The sequence below is a fragment of the Penicillium antarcticum genome (assembly GCF_028974205.1).
Source record: "Penicillium antarcticum strain IBT 31339 chromosome Unknown utg000005l_segment0_segment0, whole genome shotgun sequence".
NCBI lineage: Eukaryota > Fungi > Ascomycota > Eurotiomycetes > Eurotiales > Aspergillaceae > Penicillium > Penicillium antarcticum.
In genome coordinates this window covers 1,292,037-1,315,239 of record NW_026695303.1, presented here as the reverse complement: position 1 = coordinate 1,315,239, position 23,203 = coordinate 1,292,037, and the positions used below count along the sequence as shown (strand labels likewise).

Here is a 23,203-nt window from a genome sequence, read left to right as displayed (position 1 = left end):
TGACATAACATCAAATCCTTTGGCAATATACCTTGTTGATGAACACCTTTGGCTAGGTCTTCTGCACTATCCTATATGTGCTCTGTACCATGGCGGTTGTTTGTTTAGCTCGGTTTACATGCCAACAAAGACATATTTATTGCCAAATATCTCAATATGTAAAGTACCTCATAAGGAAATATTGTAGGGCTATCTATCCCCAGCATATCAAAATGCGGGATGAACATCACGCTCAGTCTCCGCCAAAAACTTCTCATAACGCCCCTTACATTTCCGACGCCATGTCTTTCCCCAAATAATCATAGGAACACCCAATGCCACAGACAGGACAACCATTATGCCGAAGCAGGTAAACGTCCATCCATAATTAGTCGCCTCAATAAACGGCTGCACGGAGAACGAAATAGCGAAGTTAATCAACGAAGAGCAGATAGCCAATACCACGACGAGTTCACCAGAGATCTATAAAGCAAAGTGATATGGTTAGCAAGCCCGCTCGAGCACGCCAAAGGAAAGATATAACTTACCCCATCAAAACATTCCATAGCATAGGTGGTCGCCAAACTCGTCACAGAAACCTGCTGAGCAATCAAGCAGCACAACCCCACAGCAATAGCCATCCAATGCTCGCCATAGGTAGCAGCCCACCCGTAGGTAAAGTATCCCACAGCATCGAAGATAAAGGGGAATATATAAGCCCACAGGCGCATCTCGGGTTCTTTGTAGCCCTTGTTTCGACGTGCTAGGAGGAGGACTATCCAGTCGGAAAGGGAGCCGACGCCCATTCTGATTGTTTTTGTTGATTAGTATACATCACTTGATATTGGCCAGGTAAGATAGGCACTGAGGGCTCACCCGAGGAAATTTCCAACTAGCGCAGCAAGGAATATCAGGCCCGTCGACCCGGCACTCCAGTTATACGGCGCTTCGGTCATAATCTCGGAGATGGTATTGAAGGATACTATGCCGGCTGTACATCCGAATGCAAATTGAATACCGGCGAGAACAATGTTAGGGAAGGCGAAGAGATAAAATGGTCGTCGGAAGTATTGGAGCCAGGTGGTTTTGTCATCTGGGAAGTAGTGCACTAGTGCCATTCTTTGCCTGTAGCTCCGGATTGGGATCTGTTCTTCACTTTCTGTGGTAGAGACAGGTGATTCGGACCGTGGGTGTTTTTCGGACTTGCCTTGGGCTTCTTTGAGTGTCTCTGACATTGATAGCCCAATGTGCAAGGTATTGTTGAATCGGTAGCGTGGAAACATTGTATCATCGAATGTGAAGATGAACAGAAGGATCAAGACGGCCTGTCGTGAAGCGTTAGTTGAAGGTTTTGTTCAAGAGTCGTGTTTAGCATACGCATGCAATCGCGACTATGGGCGAACTCCATCGCCAACCGATTCCATCGGAGATATATCCTCCTAAGATCAAGCCGAGAATCGAGCCGAGCTGTTGGAAGAAAATATAAATGGAGACCATTCGACCACGTTCATGCGCGAAGAACATGTCGAATATCTGGAAAACGTCAGAAACATTATCAAATCCGTACCAAACACGAGTACCCACAGTCAGTTGAATAAGCGCCTGATACGCAGCAGTGCCAATACCCTGGATAGCAAGCATAATATAATATTGCGCAGTGCCAGTATAAAAGCCGCCCCAAACACTACCACCGAGAAGGATTAGTAAACTCAGAATGTAGACGATCTTTCGACCGAACTTCATTGCTGAGGGGATCCAGATGATATTGAAGAATCCGAGGAGTAGGTAGTTAAGCGCAGAGCCGCCGTTCATGTTGTTCAGGCTGACGCCTGTCTCGGATGATATTACTGTCCAGCTTGCTCCCCAGTTGTTCTCGCCGAATGAGAATACGCAGGCATAGAAGGAAATTAGGAATAGGGACCAGCATTTCTTGAAACGGCTCCAGTTCTATTGGTATGATTAGTATGAACTGTTTTCTTTGATTCGGTGATGATAGGGCTTCGATAGGTACCAGAGGGTCTGCTGGCGATTTCGAAGGTTGTGGGATTAGAAGGATGTCCTGTTGACCAGCGTGAGCAGCATCTCGTAGATTATGAGATGCTGAGTGCTATGTATTAGTATTATTGCCCTAAATCTCACAGATGGTTTGTTAATTGGGTATATTGGTACTTACTATCAACCAGGTAAACGGTACCAGGGACATCTGTAAGTATATCATCCGATCGAGCCATATTTGCAATTTGATATGTGAATTCCCAAAACTAGCCGAGCACAATCGCCTTTATATACCTATTTCATATCACATTGCTACACGAGATATGTTTCCATATGTACCTGGGATCATCGACTGTCGGCACAAACCGACCCTGTTTACCATCCATTCAAGATTTGAGATAAGCCACTTGATGAGGGGAAAAAATATTGGAAGGTCCAAGTGATAGCATTGACAGTGATCATCGATACTGAAAGGAAACTTATTGGTGTGAAAATACCCAATTGCGACAATGTTGATAAGGCCGAGGTCGAGTGAAAGATGTAGATGTAGCCGTGCGGAGAAGCTTACCCTGGGCTTAAGTGGTGGGAAGGTCCAAACGAGACGCTAACCTTGCAAGGTAACAGGCATACGAGCCTTGACTTATCCGAGTATTTCCATGTCGCCTCGAGTTTGATACCCATCATATGATTGATATGCTTTGCTTCTAGTCTTCGTGCTGAAATTTTCGTCTCTCACACCCTCTTCCACATCCACAGCCTTTTACCAGAGCACCAAAATGACTCCAGATCTAAGCCCAAATTCCTCAATTTTAGTCATTGGCGCTGGGACATGGGGATGCTCAACCGCACTTCATCTAGCACGTCGGGGATACAAAAATGTGAAAGTACTGGACCCTCACCCGGTGCCGTCGCCGATTGCCGCGGGGAACGACATCAATAAGATCATGGAGCACAAGGAAGTCAAATGTAACAACCCCTTCAATGGATACGATACTCCCCAGAGAAAGAATTTGCCTAACATTTCCCAGCCCCAAACCCCGATGCTCAAAGCATAGCCTTCGCAACATGCACCAGGGCAGCACTGAATGGCTGGAAAACCGACCCAATTTTCCAACCCTACTTCCACGAAAGTGGGTTCATCGTCTCTGGACATACATCCGCTCTAATAGAGCACATCAAGACCGAAGAAGTCGACCAATCTGAAGGCGACTGGGTGGCCCTAGAAACAGCCGAGGATTTCCGTCAAACCATGCCACCAGGTGTTCTGACTGGGAGCTTTCCAGGCTGGAAAGGCTGGATCAGCCGAGTTGGCGCAGGATGGATCCATGCTCGGAAGGCTATGGTATCTGCATACAACGAGGCGCAGAGTCTAGGCGTGAACTTTGTAACTGGGTCACCGCAGGGCAAGGCTCAAAGCTTGATCTACGGAAACGGAGATGTGGTCGGTGTTCAGACAGCAGACGGACAGAAGCACTCCGCAAATTATACTATCCTCGCAGCTGGTGCCAGTAGTGATCGGCTGCTCGACTTCAAAAAGCAGTTGCGTCCAACGGCTTGGACTTTGAGTCATATACAGATGACGCCCGAGGAAGTGAAGAACTACCGGAACCTGCCTGTTCTGTTTAATATTGCGAAGGGGTTCTTCATGGAGCCTGATGAAGAGAAGCACGAACTCAAAATCTGCGATGAGCACCCAGGATACTGCAACTTTGTGGCTGATCCTGACCACCAAGGCGAGAAGAGGAGTATCCCGTTTGCAAAGGAGCAGATCCCACTTGAAGCCGAAGCAAGAGCTCGGGATTTCTTGCATGATACTATGCCGCATCTTGCTGATCGGCCTTTTTCTTTCGCTCGTATCTGCTGGGATGCAGATACCGTTGATCGAGCGTTTTTGATTGACAGGCATCCTGAGTATGCTTCGCTTGTGGTTGCTGTTGGTGGGTCTGGCAATGGTGCTATGCAGATGCCTACTATTGGTGGCTTCATTGCAGATGCGTTGGAAGGGAAATTGCAAAACGAGTTGAAAGATGTCGTCCGATGGAGACCGGAGATTGCTATTGATCGTGATTGGAAGTCTACTCAAAATCGTTTCGGTGGACCTGATAAGTTGATGGATTTCCAGGATGTGAAGAATGATCAGTGGACACATATTGGAAGGGGGAGTTAGAGGTCAACTATAAAGGAATAACATTCTGTGGTTTAATGACAAGCCATGAACAAACAGGGCCTCCGTGGTATTCTTTTACTTGCTCACAAAGGCGCAAGCCCCCATATCCTTTTTGACGACATCCGCTTCAGGCCGAATATCAAAGTCAAAGATATCCATCGGAACAGAGAGTGTAGTACAAGCATTAGGAATATCCACAATGCCAGCAATATGTCCTTGCACAGGTGCGCAACTGAGTAGCAAGTAGATCTGATAATCGCTATAGCCATAGCGTCGAAGATACTCAATGACCCGCAGGCAAGTCTGTCTATAAGCGATAGTCGCATCTAAGTAGTGCTGCTTGCCATTCTCGTCAACTGAAAATCCTTCAAAGGTGAGATATCTTCCAGGACCGAACTGCGGCTCCACAGGTCCGGCATTGAAAATGGGGGACTTCATATCCAGTTTCGCCATGCCGTTTTTGATGACGGAGAACTTGAGTGTGACGATACCAGCCATCTCGATGGCTCCGCAGAATGAGATCTCGCCATCTCCTTGCGAGAAGTGAAGATCTCCGACAGAGAACTTGGCGCCTGGGACGTGGACGGGTAGGTATACCTTTGATCCGCGGGACAGGTTCTTGATATCACAGTTTCCGCCGTGTTCGGGACGGCCCTATATAAATAAGTCTATAAATTGGGCTGACTGGAGTCATGGTGAATACGTACTGGAATAGTGCGAGCTCCCTCCTTGGCAATCTTAGCCTTGATATCCTCCGAAGCACTTCCGGCATGGGTATTCGTAACCAGGGGTGGCTGGGCAACAATGCGATCCGCGATCGTGTTGGCAGCGATGAGCTCGCCCTCACGATGGTTCCATTCAGCCAGAACCTCGGCCGAAGGAGCACAACCCATGATTCCAGGATGAATTAATCCTGCAAATCGAACGTGGGGAATGTGCCGAGACGAGCAGAAGATGCCTTCAAAGTCCCAAATTGCCTTTGCTCTATGAACCAAATTAGACAGAATCACATAGGAGAACATGAAAAAATACTGACGCCTCTGGATAAAGCTCATCCAAGAATCCTCCTCCATTCTGCTTATGAAAGACACCCGTAAACCCCCACGGCTGCTCTTCGAATGGCTGTACATCTTGAATCTCAACGAGCAAGACATCGCCAGGCTCGGCGGTTTCGATGTCGAATGGTCCCGATAAATAATGAATATGGCTGAGGTCAACGTTCTTGATGTCATCAGCGGAGTCGTTGTTCCCGATTTGTCCTCCTGTCCAATCGAGACATTCGATCTTGACGACTTCGTTGTTTGCAATCTTGCTGCAGGCTGGGACTGTTTCCAAATATTTGTGTTAAGATATATGCTGGATACAGCGAACAGCGAATTTGTGAAGAACATTTGCATACCGTCAGGGTGCCATCTGTTCTATTGGTGATTTAGCAAAGTTTCTTTAACACGAGGTTCTGAATTGAGAGGCATACGTGCAAACCGGGCTGCTCACTTGCAGGCTTGTCGAGATCGACCTTGAGAGCAGTACGAATTCCTTTGATGCCCATCTTGGTAGTTAGTGGAAGGTTGTAGTATGTTATGAAGTGGTTGTAGTCGACTATGTTTGTCCATTTCCATTTCAGAGGGCACGGCCAATTATATCCAGAATCCCCTCATGATAACGCATTACCCCGCAGGCGGATCTGTATACTGCGAATGTATGAATAATACGGAGTGCAGCACTTAGTGTAGAGCTTATCATCGCTTTATCTCGCATATCTTCGGAAACTGATAAGCCATTTCCTACATAGTGGGACATGTGAATAGGTTCAAATTTGATGCATTTTTTGTGACTGCTAGGATGAAGTTACTAGACCTCGCTCCTTGGAATGCTATGTCGCTCCGAAATACACAAGATCTATGAAACAACCCGAGACCATGCTAAATCCTGAGGTACACCGTGACTTTTGTACTCCGATGCCTTAAGACAACTTCTTTGCAGGCGCATTGGCATCCTGACGCTTTTCCAGTTCTACATTAAGCTTGTCAAGGTTGTCAAGGGACAAGCGCAGGAAGTCATGCTTGTTCTTCCAGGTGACTTGGCTCTCGGCAAAGTCCTGATTTTCAGCAGGAGATGGAGGCGGGTCTGTGATCTTGGTGACAAGGTATGCTGTGGAGGCCTCGGCAATACCATAAATCAGCACACCGATGAATGGGATACGCAAGACGACCGTAAATGCGAAAGCGAAGCCGAACAGGACACCTTCTCGGTCCCGGAACCACCGACGTTTTTGCTCGGGTGTAAACTTGATGCGGCAGAAGTATGGTTCGAGCTGGATACAGTTAGAATATGCTCATATATTGAAGAACATAACTGGACTTACAAGTTCTCGCATCAAACTGCGTGAAGCAAAGTATGTGTGAAGGAACATGATGATGTACTGCTTAGGAAGGAACAAGCCGGCAGCAAAGATCACGGCGGCAGGTTGAGTGCCGATGTGGCTGCGCAAACTGTAGAAACTTGCTGCGGGCATAACAAAGCGACCGATGATAATGACCATGGATAGCAGGTAAAGCCCAAGACCAATACCGATCTTCTTTGCATAGCGGTTGAAGAATGCCATGAGGGCTTGAGAGAGCGGTTGAGAAGAGCTCGAGCCTCCTTTGGAGGTGTACTGCACCAGATTGGGATAATACATAGCACGCAATGTATCGGGATTCTCCGATTTATGTTTTTGGATATATGTGGTGTCGACCCATTGAATGGACTGCATGAAACTGTTCAAACGATTAAACCCCAAAGTCAATATTTTTTGCGGCGCAAAAGACTCACATTTCGTCCAGCGTGGGTGTCACATATCGCATCAGAGTCATGAGCAAGAATGGCACCTGAAGGACAGACTTGTTCATGAAATCCAAGCCATTGAGAAGCTTGTCATCCCAGACAACGTCCTCAAGATTGACGACCCATGACAACAGGTAGATCGAGAATTTGACACTTATGATCTTGAGATGAAATTAGACACCTCTCATCAAGACTTGAATGGGGGAACATACCGGAATCTGAATGATCAATTGGATAATAATGCCAACGCCGACAGCAAGGGCTGCTTGGCGGAAGTGATCGTATTTGAAAAGCTCTGGGTTGCTCAGTGCACGAACAGCTAGAGGCTCTTGTTAGCAAATGAAAAATGAACAACTGTGGATCATTTCCATGATCATTCCAAGCAAAGTGATGAGAGGTGGCTGGATAGCTCCATTGCAAGCTCCTTGTTGCGGTTCTTGGCAGCAACTGCCGAAGCTATACACACATGGCATGGAGCCTACTATGTCCAAGGGCCAAACTCGAGGCTGAAAGGGATCTGAGCTGCTTAGAACACATAACAGGAAAACATACTTCCTACCACAGTGAGCTGGAAGCCGCGGATCACGGCATTAGGCTCGAAATTCGACATCGTAGTCTTTCGAGACCCTAGAAGGACCCTTCAAATTCCACTGCAAAGAAAATCAACAAGCAAGGAGCATTCTTGAAGTGAAACGGAAAACAACAGTGTGAAGGCCAGGCATCCATTTGAAGCTGCGTCATGGTCACCTGATACCTTTTGCCTGAGGCCTCCGTTCACCTCCCCGCAGGCGCGACACAGCCTCAGATAAGTCCATCTGCATATACCCTGGCTCCTTTGTACAAACATGTCCCTTTAATATCTCCATATATTCACTCCTTCTGATCGCATCCATGAACCATGCCTGAGTCCCTAGAGCCCTTAGGCCAGATACACTCCCTTCGTCGCTCTCTCACCCTTCCCACCAAGTTAAACCCTCACGCGCAACGACGGTCGAGCGTCCCGAACACCCCCGAGAATGTAATCTTTTATCATCCGTCTGCGAAAATTGTGCACTTTGCCCCCAGGGCGCTCGCCCCTATTCCCTCTAGCTCATCGCCATCTGACTTCGACTACCCTGTTGACACTATTGAAACACTCCCCTGGCGCTCCGCTACAGAGCGAACGGTCGCAACAGCGCCACTGAGATTAGAGAAGGTCCATGGCCTGACAGCGTTCCTCAAATGCGGAAATGTCGTTCATGCAATCCTGAAGAACTCCCAATGTTGGTGTGTGGACGGGGTCTCGAAGTTTGTTTTGCGCATTCGCCCTCTCACATATTATCGCATCGAAATACCATACGAAACAGAGGACGATCAGAGTTTGGTCGCAGATTTGAAAGTCGCGCTGCCAACAGTGCTTCGATATGAGGTTACACCATGTCCTTTCAAACGCGCGTTTACTGTTGAACTTCCCAACGATGTGATGGCACCTCGGCGCAAGAGGGCTTGGCGGCCAAAGGACCAGCCCAAACACCACAAAGATAGTGTACCCACTATCTTCGAGTCTTCGCAAGAAACGCCGTCACCTTCCTCGATCCGATCGGAATGGATTGATTCGGCGAGCACTGGAGACGACACCGATGGTAACCTTACAGATGACAGTGGATTCAATTCGCACAAGGCCAGTAGCACAATTTTGGAGACCATTCCCGATGATCATGGATCATCCCCTATTGATACACTGGAGCCTCCCAGAGCACTTGAGCCTTCTAGACGCCCCGTGACTGAAACTCCGCAGACTTTCACCAGCTTACTTGCAAAATTCGAGGCTACATCGGCTTCAGAGGATGAACTCAACTCCGAGTCTGAGCAAAAGGCCGAACATCTGCCCAGTGTTGAATTTATTCCGCAATTTGGTATTGAACCAGAGTTCTTGTCAGCCAAGGTTGAACCTGAATCTCAAGTCGCACGGGAAGCTGAGGCCGGGCCTGAATCAGCGTCTGTTCTAGAAGCAAACCCTTCACTTGCGGCGGAACCGGAGGCTGGGCATGAATCCAGCGTCGCGGAAATCCCCACCCACCCTGAAGATCTTAAGCCTGAAAGTGTCTTGCATGTTGAATCCACAGTCGAGCCTGAAGCTGTTATGGCAGTGAAACCAACAATGGCAGTCGAAATCCAAACGGCCGCTGAAGACACCCAGGATGTGGATGGCGATGCTTCATTAGCCTCCAGCCCTGAGTCATTCCATTCAGTGGAGCCTGCTTCGCCAGATTCAGTCTCCACCCGTCCTACATCCGCGGGAGGTCATGACCCCTCAGAGCCAAGCGATATGTTTGATTGGCCAAGTGCGAAGGATTCAGTCTCCAACCTAGAATTTGCGGACTCGAGTCCATCCAAGAAATCACAGTCTCTAGTGAGCAAAAGCTTGCCAAATGATGGACCGAATGACAACGCACTATCTGCACAGTGTTCACTCGACCACCCAATCAAAACCAATTCCCCAAAGCGCTTTCCCGTTGCATTTTCAGACACCGAGATGTCAGACACCTTCCGCTCGCGGCCTGCCACTCGTGCCGCTCAGAACCCTGCTCCTAATACCAATTTCGATCACATGAGTGTCGAGTTCCGCCGTCGGGCCATGGCCACAAGAGAACGCGATGTCTCGCCTATGCCTCCCTCCTCGGCCTTATACCGACCATCACACGGTGACGATGCCACATCATTCCTTTCTAAGGCTCTCACTCTAGTCTTGGTCCCGCCTGTTCACCTTTTTATTATCCTTATTCACATTGCCGCGCGCATTGTCATCAATCCCAATACCAACACCACTCCGCGTGAACCCATAACTAATATTCGGCAAACTGGCAACGAGTCACCTCCAGTGGATGATTTCAGTTTCCCGTTGGAGCCTCAAGTATCCTCGGAGTCCGAGATTGCTGAGATCACCCGGAAACTGGACCCTTGGGATTTGGACTAGCCGGTTTGTCCAACGTCTTCTTTCTTCATCTCATTTCGGATCACCATACACCCTTCTTGATATCATTACCATTTCCCCTATGCTTATTTTTAATGCTTACCCTTTTGTATTCTTCCCTTTGACACACCCACACACTTGATTCTAATGCTTTTCTTATGAATATTTGATACTAACTCGGACGACTCATGGGTGGACATAACTGGCATGGATTGTATTCTATCTAACCTTTTGTATTCTAGCGTTGCATGCACTGGAGGAATCGCGGGTCATGTTACGAAGACATTAATTAACACATTTATCGTCTGTTTTTGAGAGCATTTTCTGTGGGATTCACCAAAAAGGTGATCTAGCAAGCATCTGTAGCTATGCCAGACCCTGTTTAGGCGTATAAACTAAACGTATATTGAAACTATTTTGATGCCAGGAGCTAGTCATTTCTTTCTCTGTCCCGTAGGACTTATATAGACAAAGACAGCGCTCGTGTAACACAAGTGCAGGGGAATATGTACACTTGAGAATAAAGCCCGCATCGAAAGGGAAAAAATGGAGAACAAGAATAGGCCAGAACCACCATCGAACGCCAGCAAATGCATGAGAAAACGAAGCCATCAACACATCGCGTGCCAGGTCCGAGCCGAGTACACGGACGATGTCATTCGAACAAACCGCAGACTGAACAGCAAGTCTATGCCTTGGTAGCCTTGGCAGCACCGCCCTTGGTCTTTGCCTTCTTAGCTCTGCGATCACGCTTCTTCAAGCCGGTCATGCCTGCCTTGCAGACCTCGGCATATCGGGCGTAGAATGCCTCCAGATCATCTGGGGTGACGACTGTGGAGAGCTTGATCTTCGTAGCCTTTGATGCGCTCTTTGTAATCTTGCCATCTTTGCTTTCTTTCTTGGGGTTTGGCGCATTGGTATTTCCATCCGTGGCTCGGATGAGGATAGATGGTTGGGAGTTTGTGGTAGTCGCACCAGGGACATCGATCAGGGGTTTTTGAGAGAGGTATACAGAGCCATGGGCCTGGGAGGTAGTCTTGGAGAGGAGGTCGGTGAGGGATGAGAAGAACTAGCGGTGACCAGTGTTAGTGATATATAGCTAGGGAGTTTGGTGATGTTGATCGCATGTGCGGGAAGCGTGATAGTCGAGAAGGACACGAGGAAGAATAATTACCTCATCGTGGGAAGTATGCGGCGCCATTTTGGGATATCGGTATTCGATGCGCACGGAAATTCGCCGATCTAGAAGCTGGAGCAGTTGATTGATATGCAATTGACAGCTGAGAACAACCTCGCAGTGGGGGAGAAACTCCGCTGTGGGCGCCGCTTCTCCGCCTTGGCTTTGGTGCGGCAGAAAAGTGAAAAAAGTTGTCGACCGCCTGGCTGTACCTGATATCGGGGTCCACCGTTTACTCTCTTCTCTGAGCACTTCAGTCATAACAATTCCCTAAAATGCCGCGCGCTAGGCATAATACGACCTCCTTGCCTCGGCATCTACGGTCTGAGCTGGGAATCCGCGATACCTATGGTGAAAAGAAGCGTCGCCTTAACGGCCCGGCTTCACGGAAGGAACGTCGCCAGAATGAGCGGACACAGAAGAAAGGACGGCATGCAGCACCACAGAACAAGAAGACCTTCCAACGGCACGAACAACCGGCTCGGAATGGAGGTAAAGACGACGAGGATCTCGACCTAAACTCGGACGACATGGATCTCGATGAACGCAGTGCGCCACAGACGAAGCCGAAGTCCAAGGAAGCAGCCCAAAAGCCCAAGTCGATTATGAAGAAGACACCGGCGCTAGAGGGATCCGAATCCGAATCCGAGTTGGAAATCGACCTAGATGAGGATGATGATGAGGAGGAGGACGACGAAGACGAAGACGATGAAAGCGAAGATGCCTCCGAAGCCGAGTCTGAGGAAGATAAGTTGTCTGGGGCTCATGTGCCTGCAGGCGTCAAGTCCAAGCTTGCGCAAGATGATGCCGAAATCGCTGCATTGGAGAAGAAGCTTGGTCTTAAGAAGGGCAAGACTTCCAAGGCATTCGAAGAAGACGGACTAGACGATCTACTTGGTGATCTGGGTGGTGGCGTCGGCGACGACTCAGAGGACGAGAATCGCAAACGCAAACGGGAGGCCGACGACTGGCTGCAGAGCAAGAGACAAAAGGCCAAGGCCTTGCAAGCACAAGCCGAGGCGAAGGACAGTGAGGAGGACAGTGAAGAGGATGTCGACCTGGACGAGGAGATTTTTGGAAGTGAAGACGACGAAGAGGCTGCTGAAGGCAGTGACTTTGACGGATTCGATGACGAGAAGACGGAGCCCAAGAAGAAAGAAAATCCTTATGTTGCTCCGGTTCCAAAACCAGAAGCTTCGGCACAGAAATACATTCCTCCTTCATTGCGAGCGCGCGCCGGTCCAGAGAGTGAATCTCTTACTCGACTGAAGCGCCAAGCACAGGGACAGCTGAACAAGTTGTCTGAGGCAAACATGATTTCAATTGTCTCTGAGTTCGAAAAGCTTTACCGTGACCACCCACGTCAGCACGTCACTTCTACGTTGATTGATTTGCTGATGGGGTTGATCTGTGAAAGAGCTGCTCTTTCGGATACTTTCCTTATCCTGCACGCCGGTTTCATTGCAGCTTTATACAAGCTCCTGGGTATGGACTTCGGTGCAGAGATTATCCAGAAAGTCGTCGAAACCCTCGATGCCAATGGTGATGAGCGAGGAACATTCCAAGGAAAGGAGACTGCCAACTTGGTCTCTCTTCTCTCGCAGCTCTACAACTTCCACGTCATTGGCTCCGCATTGATGTTTGATTATATTCGCATTTATGTGCAGGAAATCACGGAATACAATACCGAGCTCTTGCTCAAGGTTATCCGGAGTACGTGATCCAACACCCAAAGTATATACAAAACACTAACATCCTCTTAGATTCCGGCCCGCAGCTCCGACAAGACGACCCTTCCTCACTCAAGGATATTGTTCTACTCATCCAGCCCGCAGTAGCAAAGGCCGGCGAGGATAAGCTGTCCGTCCGAACAAAGTTCATGATCGACACCATCACAGATCTGAAGAATAACCGCGTCAAATCTTCAGCGGCAGCCGGCGCAAGCATCACCACAGAGCACATCACGAAAATGCGCAAGATCCTAGGTTCCCTAAACAACTCCCGGGTGATTCGTGCATCAGAGCCCATCAACATCTCCCGCGACGACATCCACAACTCAGCCAAGAAAGGAAAATGGTGGTTAGTCGGCGCAAGCTGGAAGGAGGATCCCCTCGTAACGGCCCAGCAAGAAATCGCCGGTCTACCAATGAACCACAGCCACGTCCAAGACGATGAAAGCGAAGGCGAACCCGACTACGGCAACCTCGCCAGAGCACACCGCATGAACACCGAGATTCGCCGCTCAATCTTCATTGCCATCATGTCCGCCACAGACTTCCAAGACGCACATGTGCGGTTAATGAAGCTCCGCCTCAAACGTGCTCAGGAGTTCGAAATCCCCCGTGTCCTGCTGCACTGTGCCATGGAAGAACAGGCACACAACCCATACTATACCCTCATTGCCCGCCGTATCTGTGGTGATATGGGCCGACGCCTCAAGATGTCCTTCATGTTCGCACTGTGGAACATTTTCAAGCGAATGGGCGAGCGTGGCGATATGGACGAAGATGAAGTCGATAGCTTCGATCCCGATGACGAGGAAAACGGTGTTCCCATGAAGGCTGTGGTCAACCTGGCCAAGATGTACAGCAGCCTCATTGCGGACGGCAGCTTGACGTTGGGAATCCTGAAGACTCTCAACTTCGCATACTTGCAGCCGAAGACCAAGACCTTCGTGGAGATTTTGATCATTGGTCTTATTCAGCAGTCACAAAAGTCCAAGAAGAAGAAATCCAAGAGTTCCAAGACGGAGGAAGCGCCTCAGGACGAGAAGGCCTTGATGCAGATTTTCTTGCGCGTCAAGGAGACACCCCATATTGGCAAGGGTCTTATCTTCTTCATTCGGAAGGTTGTCGCTAAGACTGATATTGTTTCTGATGAAGAGATGAAGCTGGTTCGATGGGGCTGCGATGTGGCTGTTGATGCTCTCAAGGCTGTATCGGACTAAAACCCATATATACTCTGTGCAATTGCATGTAGATTCAATATACCCAATTTTCATATCCTCGACTTTTGATCACTAAGCATAAAACAAGATCTTTATATACATGAATAGGAATATCAGTTCTTATGAGCACAAGGAAAAGGAATAATCATTCAGATATCTGGATGAGTTCCCATTCCATAGCCACGAGCCAGCGCTCCTTCGCATTGTTACCACCATTACTTCCCGGTGGCTCGCCCTGCGAGGCAGGAGAAGGGCCGTCTGAAAGTTTTGCATCGCGCAAGTAGGCACCCAGCTCGAGATCCCAAGTCAGCCCGCTGTAAATACCGACAAGATCCCCTTCTTGTAGATGGAGTGCTCGGGAAATATCAAATTGAGGCGGTTTGGATCGTGGAGGTCCCATGATCATGATTTTGGTAGATTCATCCTGAGCTTCTTCTTGCACAGAATAACCACCAAGCAATGCCGCTTGCAGAAAAGCGAATGGGCCGCAGCTGCTAAGCGCAGAGTGCCTAGCATGGCTGACCCGCACAGCGACGAGGTACTTTTCTAACACCGTAGCATAATTGATGTCGTGAGTAGAGGGAGTCTTGATAATTTGAGGTTTCGGCAACGAATCACGCGTCATGCCCATTTCTAAAATCCAGCTCCGTACTTCAGCAGCCATCCCACCAACTGCGTAATTCAATGCACCGCCCCGCTTTCGACCACGTCGACGGAGGGTGCGAGATGAAGGGGAGAATGGCGCAGGTATATCCTCTGCTTCTTGATTTGGAGATGGCGAGCGAGGTAGAACGAACGTTGGTTTTCGTCTCCCAGGCGGCGATGTCTCTTGTGTGCTTGTTGAAAACCTTGGTGCAGACTGACTAATAGGCGGCTTCGCAGTTGACGAAAGCATGAACCGGGGACGACCACGAAAAGGTGTTTGTGTACTTGCCGGCGTTGATATGACTGGTGCGACTAGGCGAGCACTTGGTGCCGGCGTTCTCTGCACGTCATTTTCCAATGCGACGAAGTTCGGCTCAGTATCATTGGTGACAGTTTCAGCAGCCTCGTTTTCTGTTGTTGGAGAGAAAGGGGTTGGATCGAAACCCGCCTGCCTCATCGATGGTACGGGCGTATGCCCCTCCACGCGGCGCCGTTTATTTTCATGAGTCGGCGCAAAGAGCGCGTCAAATTCGGCATCGAGAACGCCCGGGGGCTCCGATTCCTCAGGCGGACTACTATCAATAGCGTCGTCTGGAAGCTCATTCACAGCCGTGCCTCTGAGACCTTGGCTTGATATGAACTTAGTATCATCCGAGTCCTCGATCACGTCGCGCAGTTGACGCGAGCGCAAAGCGCTTTGGGACGCAGGCGGTTGGCGTGTAGCATTTGGCGTTGATGATGGCCCCTCTTCATCATCTATCACGTCGAGATCATCAACATTCTCTTGGGTTGTAGGCTGAGATAGCACGAACCGCGGTGTAGGGGCGAATTGGGGACCGGCAATGCGGCGCGTGGATGGGTTGCGGCGGGAGAGGCGGAATGGCGATGGAGTCTGGAGCTCGATAGATTAGCTTGAAGAATTGGGGAATTGTAGTAGAGACATACTGCTGGCAAAGGCATTTATTTGCGCTTTGAAACCGCGAAGAGCCGCATGGCGCTGTAAATTGGAGTTGGAGTTCGCGGCGGAGTTAGAGTTTGGGCGTGGGACGAAACCGGTCATCACGTACATTCAAACTATGAAGACAGACAGCTTCGTCGACAGTAAACACATGAAAACAGATAAGAGAACATTGAATGAGGCAGTACGAAATTCAATGAGTTGACCATATTTATTATGAAATTACGGCTACGTTAAATCTCAAAAATCCAATATCTCTAGAGAACTGAAGCCGACTACCACAGTGTGCCTTAATTCCAGTCCTCTCAAGTCCTCTGATTCAAAGCCATTACTTCTCTATTTTATTTTGGACACAATAGGGGAAATCTCTTATACGAGTATATTGTCTGAAGTGCTACGAGTAGCGAAATATTTACTGAGACTCATTATGGACGTAAAGGATGCGCATAGACGCAAACCCATTCAACTTCTATGCAAGCTTAGCATGTCGAGGGCCACTGTCCCTGTATAGAAGAAAACATTTAGCATCACAGTATTAACAGATGAAGATGTCAAAAAGGTCATGATAGTTTCAATTCTTCTAGCCAACAGCCAGAAGGTCATAAATATACACGAAAGTAGACACCAAAATGCAAAAGAAGAATGCGCCGGATAAAAAAAAAACAGAACACGAGACGCTTACATCTGCGAGAAGTATTCGTTGAAGTTATCAGCCGCGACCTTCGTGCAGTCAAAGCCATAGATCTCACGCTGGACATCAGCATCAGCCCACTTATCTGGTACGGGGCCCTTGCCAGCACGGAGAGCAGCAAACTGCTTATCACGCTCCTCCTTGGCGGCCCCCTCACCCAAATGGAGAGCGCGACCAGAGGCAGTAGCCATCTCAACCAGAGCCTCAGCACGGCTCTTGCGGACCTTCTCGTATACGCGCAAAGCTTTGTTAATGGACTCGGGGGTGGTATCAGGGAGCTTAGAGAGAACAACACCGAGAACGGCACCGTCCTCAATAGCCTGGGCAGCACCCTGGGCCAGATGAGGGAGGGTAGGATGGCAGGCGTCACCAACGAGGGCGACAGAGTCATGAACCCAGGTGGGGAGAGGGTCGTGAACGCGCAGCTTCCATTCACAGACCTCGCCCTCGGGAACGTAGTTCAGCATACGCTGGACCATAGGGCAGAAGTCGGAGAAGACGCCCATCATCGCGGGCTTGGAACCCTTGGTCGTGTAAGTGGCGTTAGTGGCGGCAGCGAAGTTGGTATCGGGCTGGGTGGTGGAGAGGTTGTAGATGGTGTTGTTGGAGACGGCGTAGGCGATGATGTGACGCTTTGCACCAATCCAGCGGGTTACACGATTGCTGTTGATAAGAGCTAGCAGCTCCGGGTCGTCCTTGATCTGGTCCTTGTGGATCATGATACGGTAGGCTGCTTGCTGGGTGTCCTTGACACCGACATCGACGCCCAACCGTTTCAGCATCTCAACGCGGGTTACACTCTTGATACCATCGGCGGCGAGAAGTACATCGCATTCCACCTTGAAAGGAGCGGCACCCTCGGCACGGGGGTTAGCCGTGAATGATGGGCGAGGGCCGAAGGAGTCCACGTTGTCCGCATTGATTCCAAAGTGGAACTTGATGGAGGAGTGCTTCTTGCAGCCCTCGTACAAGCCATTGGCAAGTGATGCACGGTGTCCAACCATGTGCTTATATCCGTAGGTTTTTTCAATATAGCGCAGATCCACATAGGCATGTTCCTTATCCGTGGCGCCCTCTTTAGTCTGCATTAGATCACTGGATACTATTTAATAGGTAGATACTCAACATACCTCTGACTGATGTATCTTCAATATTCACAGCTTCCGCCTCAATACCCTTCCAGACACCAAGTCCGTCCAAAACACGGGCCATGTTTGGCGCCAGTTGAATACCAGCCCCGACAAAGCCGAGGTCGCTGGCATTCTCATAGACATGAATATTCTTAAATCCCTGCTGGGCTAGCGCCAGAGCAGAAGTCAAGCCGCCCATGCCTGCCCCCAGGATGGCGATCTGCAAATCTTGAGGTTCTTTCGTCATGGTATCGAAGGTGTCCGGAGAATATACGAGAAGGGGTATAGGTATGAACTGGAGCAAAGGGGGTCTAAGAATATGTCAAAGATAAAGAGAACGAGACAGAGACGGACAAAGCAATGGACTTAAATGAATCTTAGCAATGGCCGAGCTATACTGCCGACCATCTTTCGCCTGATGTTGGTCCTCTCAACGTTGGCGGAGTAAATCTTTGCCGCTTCACCCACATTCTCCCCACAAAAGCCTGGAGAGTCACTTCGAGCCGCGCGCTCAGACAAATCCCGTCATATTCTGCTTGGACTTTATCCGCTTGCAAATTCGGCCTCGGTGATAAGGAGAAAAAAATTGAACAGCTAAGTGTTGATGCACATCCTTGTAGCCAATCAGCGTCGCGGGATTTGGAGACCCTGTCGCTTGCCCTAACATTTGCCGATATACTTGAACCCGAACTGGGCTATTGACTATCAACTCTGTGTTCATATTCTATTACCCATCTCCATTCTATAGCGACTCCCTGCCACCATCTTCCCCACACTTTCTAACTCCGGATTTGCCTCCCGGTCAAGCCGAGCCAGCCTGGCGAAGTCTAACTGCCGCCAACCTTTGATAACGTGTAGAATGACATAAGCGAAGCGTGTGCCTGAAGCTGTGAGTACCACGGTGTGTCCCTTCCGCTGCGCTACTGACCACGCCGTCTCATGGGGGTTGTTCTCGTAATATGGATCAACCCTTTCTGTGGCGAGCAGTAGCTTGACCACAATCTCATGTCCATTCTCTGCCGCCAGCGACAACGGGGTCGGATTTGATTTATACATGGTCTTGTCATCTGGCTCATAAATTCTTTGAATATGAGCCCCTGCTTGTAGTGACTTTCGAGTTGTCGCCTCTTGCACATGTTGTGCTCCCCGCAATAATGCGCAGCTGCCACCTTTCTGCACATCGTAGGAATAAAGAGATGCACTTAGGAGGCTGTGAGTACTTCACAGAAGAATCACACGAGCAATGGGTTGCTGCAAGAACACCCATGAAGATCAGGACTTTTTCTAATTATGCCATCAGAAGTTTATTCAGATACTGACAGTTCCAATGTCGTTATCTTCGTCAGTTGATTTCGGCGGGAGAGGCTGGCCCGCTCTGATGGCACCGTCCTGAATGTCGCGATCGCGGATTTGGGTCAGGATCTTGAGGTCATCGTCGCTGAGTAATGGGATTGGGTGGCTGTTAATCATGAATGTTTGTTGTCAGACATGTTTCCCAATTTCTGGTGACTCCAAAAGGGGAGTGCGAGCTCGCCGTTTGTGCTTCTCGTTACAATTCGAAGTTTGAAGATGGACGGATTGTGTCTTCTACATCAAGGAGGATGAGTGGATTTGTTGACCAGGAGATCATGACTGAGGTGCCTACCTTTAGAAAATGGTTGATGGGAACTTTGAGAGATAGAGGAACGAGTAATGCAAAGTTGTGTGCGTAAAAAGGTCAGAGGACCACCAGAAATGAAACGCGTTCACATAATGAACCACACGGTCCCCCCTCTATATATATAGTGAATCCAAACTAGCTGTAGACTGGGCTGATATATGAGATCGCAAGCTTCAGTCAGAACGGGCGCCCTGGGGGTTGAACTTGATAATGAGCAATAGGGCAAAAGACAAGTGAGTGACAAAATGATCTACTCCGCGTCCATAGATTACTTCAAGAAGTATAGTGATAAAGAGTGATAAATGGCGATTCTTTATCTCAAGAAGCAGCCATTCTTCATCCGTTGTATAGACAGAAAAGTCCACTGAAAAAAAATAGGTGCCAATCAAATACAGATGGGCGCAAGTGGGCGGTTAATTCCAATTACACACAGGATATGGCAGCTCGTGCGCAGCTTTTTGGTTCATTGGTGATATGCCGTGCTTAAGTCGTTCACGCAGGTAAATCAATAGGGGAGTTCAGGACGGACCGGCCCTTTCCGCCAGTATCAACGCATGAGTATAAAAACATTGGATGTGCTGTAATTGCCTAAGCTTGTGATAGCACAATAAGAGAGAAATCTTATAGTAGGACTGCTAGGGTAATGTGTAACTACCACGCGATATCACGGTCATCATCAAACATATACACCCAAGCCGCGGTAGCTGCTATTACCATTGATATATTTGTGATAGGTTCGTCGGCGCGCATGGGCATACTCAAGGGTCTCTTTGGCAGGATTACACGATGGCGTCAAGGCTTCTCATCACCGGATCTCTCACTGAGCAAGTCTCCTCCTTTGCGGTCATAGGCACAGCCATTTTGACTGGCATGTTTGCTTTTGCAAATCAAAGGATGTACTGCTGCCACAGCTACCACAGCGTTGTGGTAGCGACTCTCCGCCTTACAGTAACGAATGGACCCGAAACGACCAATGCCAGAGCAAAGAATTAATGGTTTTTAGGGAGGAAATGGAAAGAGTAGCAAGCACTTGCCATTATGGGAAGCCGAGCATATTTAGGAGAGGCCATCAGAATTTTGACAGAGATATCAGCGGTTCTTTAGGGTAACCTCATTTCGACCCTTGAGAAGACGAAGTTCTGGCGGCATCTTTCGGAATAATTCCATAGTATGGCTTGGAGACTTTCTCACGTAATAAGAAAATGCAATTTCTAGATACGCTATCACTATTCACTATACAGCTTGACCTGGTCTATATATAGGGAGGAGGTGGCTTTATCGCTGATTTTGTTTTACTTCTTGGTCTTTATAAAGCTCAGCATATAGAAGAGAAAGGTCTGACTGGAGCCTATGAAACTATCCACCAAGCTGGTCTACAGCTGAGTTGCATTCCCTGTAAATATATTGACCAAAAATGTGAATGATTTCCGTGTCTGGTGGTCCTCCACTTCACCCGATCTTTGTTCTATAAATCTTGAACCATGAGTACTAAATACGAGTATGTACTCCTTGAACCACCAGATATTGTGCAAGGAACATGATTACTGACAACAAACAGTCATGGATAAGAACCATCCGACACCATCCTTGTGCGATAAGGATCTCGAGATCCTGATGCAGCTTAGAAATCGCACAATCGGAAGAGACCCCCTCTAGCTCGAGACGATGCAAGATATCATCGATATATCGAAACCTTTGACCTATATCTCCATCCACGATCAACACTCTTGACATTGAGAGGAATGTTGATCCCAACTCCCGCGCAATCATCAGGAACGACAACACTGATAACGACCCGGTGAGTGCCCCTGGCATCGCTCGCTATCAATGCACACAATCCCCGAAAGAGAAGAATTGTGAACTTATAAGAATGAGCATTATGCATGAAGCTACAAAGGCTTCGCACAAGAGCCTCACAACATGACCCATGATGACCTCGACGTCCACTGCATACAGGTGAGGGTCATTCCTCTTTGCTCATCATCGATGCCAATGACACGCATGTAGTACTGCCGCGACTGATAGATCCTACCATGAAACTCTGCGCCCATATCGCAGTCGCAATCAATGCTCTACCCGGCTACCAAGTTCGCGAGACCGCAGCCGATAATCAGGAGAACAGCAGCAATTTGAAAATTTAGCAAGCCATACGACGAACATGAAGGCACTAAACATAGCTTATCTCCTAGTGTCGGCGGAAAATACCATAAATTGCCTGGCGCGGAGTATAGAGCGCGATGACGCGTCAGCGCCCACGTTCCGAGCCCTAAGCGCATATGAACTCCGGTTTGTCCTCCGAAGATCTGATAACAGAAAATTCTCAGTTTTCTTGGTTGATCAGATAAAGCCTACAGTTTTCTTACTCCAGCTGATTTGGCCTACCATTTCTCTTCGCAGAGGGTGATCACTCCCTACCTGAAACCATGCGGCCCCCACTATCACTCCTCCTGTTGTACAGCCTCCTAAGCCTATCAAGCGGCTTCACAACCAATGACAAGAACCCACCCCTCAGAAATGCGAATCGCATTTTCAACGCAATCCAAGACTCAATGCGTCAGTGGGGTTCATCCCTCCACCACAACGGCGTATCCTTCTTCCTAGCAAGAGTACCGGCCGGCACACAACTCTACCACGGAACCTCCAAGTCAAGCCCTGTAAATGGAACAGAATGGCTAGCATTTGAGCCGGAACATGCCATGGTCTTCGCCAGGCCAAGACGTGGTCCTCCACCCGGTGGACCGCCGCCGGGCGACGATCAGGACGATCCCGAGAGACCCGAAGGCCGGCATGGAGAGCTGCGCAAGAGGCAGCCTCATGGGCCTAATGGAAAACATCCGGATGCGTGGGCTGATAACTTCGGCGAGAATGATGCAGGATATCTGCATACTTATGCTGCTGCTAAGAATTTGAGGCTTTTGTATGTTGATGGTATGTCTGCTGCCAAAACTTCGAAGGGTACACTCGATTCGCAGGATATCTTGCTATTTAATAGGTCTGTGGGTGATCGGCTTGTGGGTGATACGCCTGTTGGTGGCCCTCCTGGTGAGAATGAGCGTGCTCGTCTGGCTTGTGAGATGGCTGAGAAGGAATGGGGTGGTCGGATTGATGGTCTGCTTCGCATGGAGGCTGGATTTGAGATTATTCTCTGTGCTTTTGAGCGCGATCTTACTCCTTTGCGTATTACGCAGGTCAAACCTCGGGGTAAGGATGACTTTGTTTCTCAAGGTGGCCACAAACAAGGAGGTCGTGAGGGACGCAAGCAGGATGACAATGATAATGGGAAGAGACGTGGACCAGGTGGTCCTCCCCGCGGCGGGCCTGGTCATGGACCTGACTCGTCGAATTGGATGCGTGCTGTTACCGCGCGATATCACGGCATCGGTGGGAACAGAGTGACGTTGAACTATGATCACTTCGTGACAGTGTTCTCTTACGATGTTAATCTGTTCCAAGATGACTCGCATCTTCCTCGCCTGGGCCACCTCTCTCGCTCAGAGCTGGATGCCATCCGGGGTGATATTACGACACTGATCATAAACAACGACGCAACCGAGAAGTCCCAGGACTGGCAGGTTATTGCCGATATGGTCGTTACTCGGTATGGCAAAGATCTCTCGTACCTTGTCTCGGGCAAGATCAACTCACTTGAGACCCTGCAAGCTGAGATGGAACGAGTCATGTCTCCATATATTGACTACAGTAATCGGAATGACGTTGTCGAAACTCAACGATGTGCTACCCAATTCCTGCCACCTCATTCATTGGACTCGGAGTGTCTTGCAGCACATGCCGTGTACAGCGTTGCAAACAGTATCTGCTCCAAGCTGCTGGAGGCTGGTAAAGAAACGGACTTGGAATCTGCAGTGCAGATTCTTCGGGATCTTGTTGATTACCTTGATTGGACGACTTGGAAAGAGTGCCGTGGATGCGCAGCGGATGAACTTTGTGTTGTTCCCATTTGGCCTATGGGCACATTGAAGGACTATGAAAGCCCTAGCTGCAAGGATGCTTCGAAACCTTATGACCAAGATGGAGAAAGTTATTGGGGCAGAATGCGTCACTGAGTCGAGTTTCA

General features: G+C 49.0%; 10 protein-coding genes across 10 annotated transcripts; 4 read left to right on the top strand and 6 right to left on the bottom strand.

The window, feature by feature from the left end:
* Positions 1–207: 207 nt before the first annotated feature.
* On the bottom strand, positions 208–2,210 carry N7508_005136 (putative MFS transporter; the record flags this gene model as incomplete). Its single annotated transcript, XM_058463202.1, has 6 exons — positions 208–462; positions 528–786; positions 856–1,304; positions 1,357–1,926; positions 1,991–2,079; positions 2,153–2,210. 6 exons carry the CDS (start codon positions 2,208–2,210, stop codon positions 208–210), a joined length of 1,680 nt encoding a protein of 559 aa, XP_058319680.1.
* A 540-nt stretch (positions 2,211–2,750) lies between these two features.
* Positions 2,751–4,141, top strand: N7508_005135 (NAD(P)/FAD-dependent oxidoreductase; the record flags this gene model as incomplete). The annotated part of the gene is made up of 2 exons (XM_058463201.1): positions 2,751–2,940; positions 3,003–4,141. 2 exons carry the CDS (start codon positions 2,751–2,753, stop codon positions 4,139–4,141), a joined length of 1,329 nt encoding a protein of 442 aa, XP_058319679.1.
* A 75-nt stretch (positions 4,142–4,216) lies between these two features.
* N7508_005134 (acetamidase/formamidase family protein) lies at positions 4,217–5,690 on the bottom strand (the record flags this gene model as incomplete). The annotated part of the gene is made up of 5 exons (XM_058463200.1): positions 4,217–4,795; positions 4,849–5,125; positions 5,178–5,466; positions 5,541–5,559; positions 5,616–5,690. The coding sequence occupies 5 exons, from the start codon at positions 5,688–5,690 to the stop codon at positions 4,217–4,219; spliced, it is 1,239 nt and encodes a 412-aa protein (XP_058319678.1).
* A 414-nt stretch (positions 5,691–6,104) lies between these two features.
* Positions 6,105–7,577, bottom strand: usgS (transmembrane protein UsgS; the record flags this gene model as incomplete). Its single annotated transcript, XM_058463199.1, has 5 exons — positions 6,105–6,455; positions 6,507–6,900; positions 6,956–7,128; positions 7,180–7,286; positions 7,520–7,577. The coding sequence occupies 5 exons, from the start codon at positions 7,575–7,577 to the stop codon at positions 6,105–6,107; spliced, it is 1,083 nt and encodes a 360-aa protein (XP_058319677.1).
* A 288-nt stretch (positions 7,578–7,865) lies between these two features.
* Positions 7,866–9,923, top strand: N7508_005132 (uncharacterized protein; the record flags this gene model as incomplete). Its single annotated transcript, XM_058463198.1, has 1 exon — positions 7,866–9,923. One exon carries the CDS (start codon positions 7,866–7,868, stop codon positions 9,921–9,923), a length of 2,058 nt encoding a protein of 685 aa, XP_058319676.1.
* A 685-nt stretch (positions 9,924–10,608) lies between these two features.
* N7508_005131 (signal recognition particle 14 kDa protein) lies at positions 10,609–11,121 on the bottom strand (the record flags this gene model as incomplete). The annotated part of the gene is made up of 2 exons (XM_058463197.1): positions 10,609–10,989; positions 11,095–11,121. The coding sequence occupies 2 exons, from the start codon at positions 11,119–11,121 to the stop codon at positions 10,609–10,611; spliced, it is 408 nt and encodes a 135-aa protein (XP_058319675.1).
* Positions 11,122–11,372: 251 nt separating this feature from the next.
* Positions 11,373–14,044, top strand: N7508_005130 (uncharacterized protein; the record flags this gene model as incomplete). The annotated part of the gene is made up of 2 exons (XM_058463196.1): positions 11,373–12,810; positions 12,861–14,044. 2 exons carry the CDS (start codon positions 11,373–11,375, stop codon positions 14,042–14,044), a joined length of 2,622 nt encoding a protein of 873 aa, XP_058319674.1.
* A 145-nt stretch (positions 14,045–14,189) lies between these two features.
* Positions 14,190–15,649, bottom strand: N7508_005129 (uncharacterized protein; the record flags this gene model as incomplete). Its single annotated transcript, XM_058463195.1, has 2 exons — positions 14,190–15,581; positions 15,635–15,649. 2 exons carry the CDS (start codon positions 15,647–15,649, stop codon positions 14,190–14,192), a joined length of 1,407 nt encoding a protein of 468 aa, XP_058319673.1.
* Positions 15,650–16,325: 676 nt separating this feature from the next.
* Positions 16,326–17,715, bottom strand: N7508_005128 (putative monooxygenase; the record flags this gene model as incomplete). The annotated part of the gene is made up of 2 exons (XM_058463194.1): positions 16,326–17,413; positions 17,469–17,715. 2 exons carry the CDS (start codon positions 17,713–17,715, stop codon positions 16,326–16,328), a joined length of 1,335 nt encoding a protein of 444 aa, XP_058319672.1.
* Positions 17,716–21,551: 3,836 nt separating this feature from the next.
* N7508_005127 (uncharacterized protein) lies at positions 21,552–23,192 on the top strand (the record flags this gene model as incomplete). Its single annotated transcript, XM_058463193.1, has 1 exon — positions 21,552–23,192. The coding sequence occupies one exon, from the start codon at positions 21,552–21,554 to the stop codon at positions 23,190–23,192; it is 1,641 nt and encodes a 546-aa protein (XP_058319671.1).
* Positions 23,193–23,203: the final 11 nt, after the last annotated feature.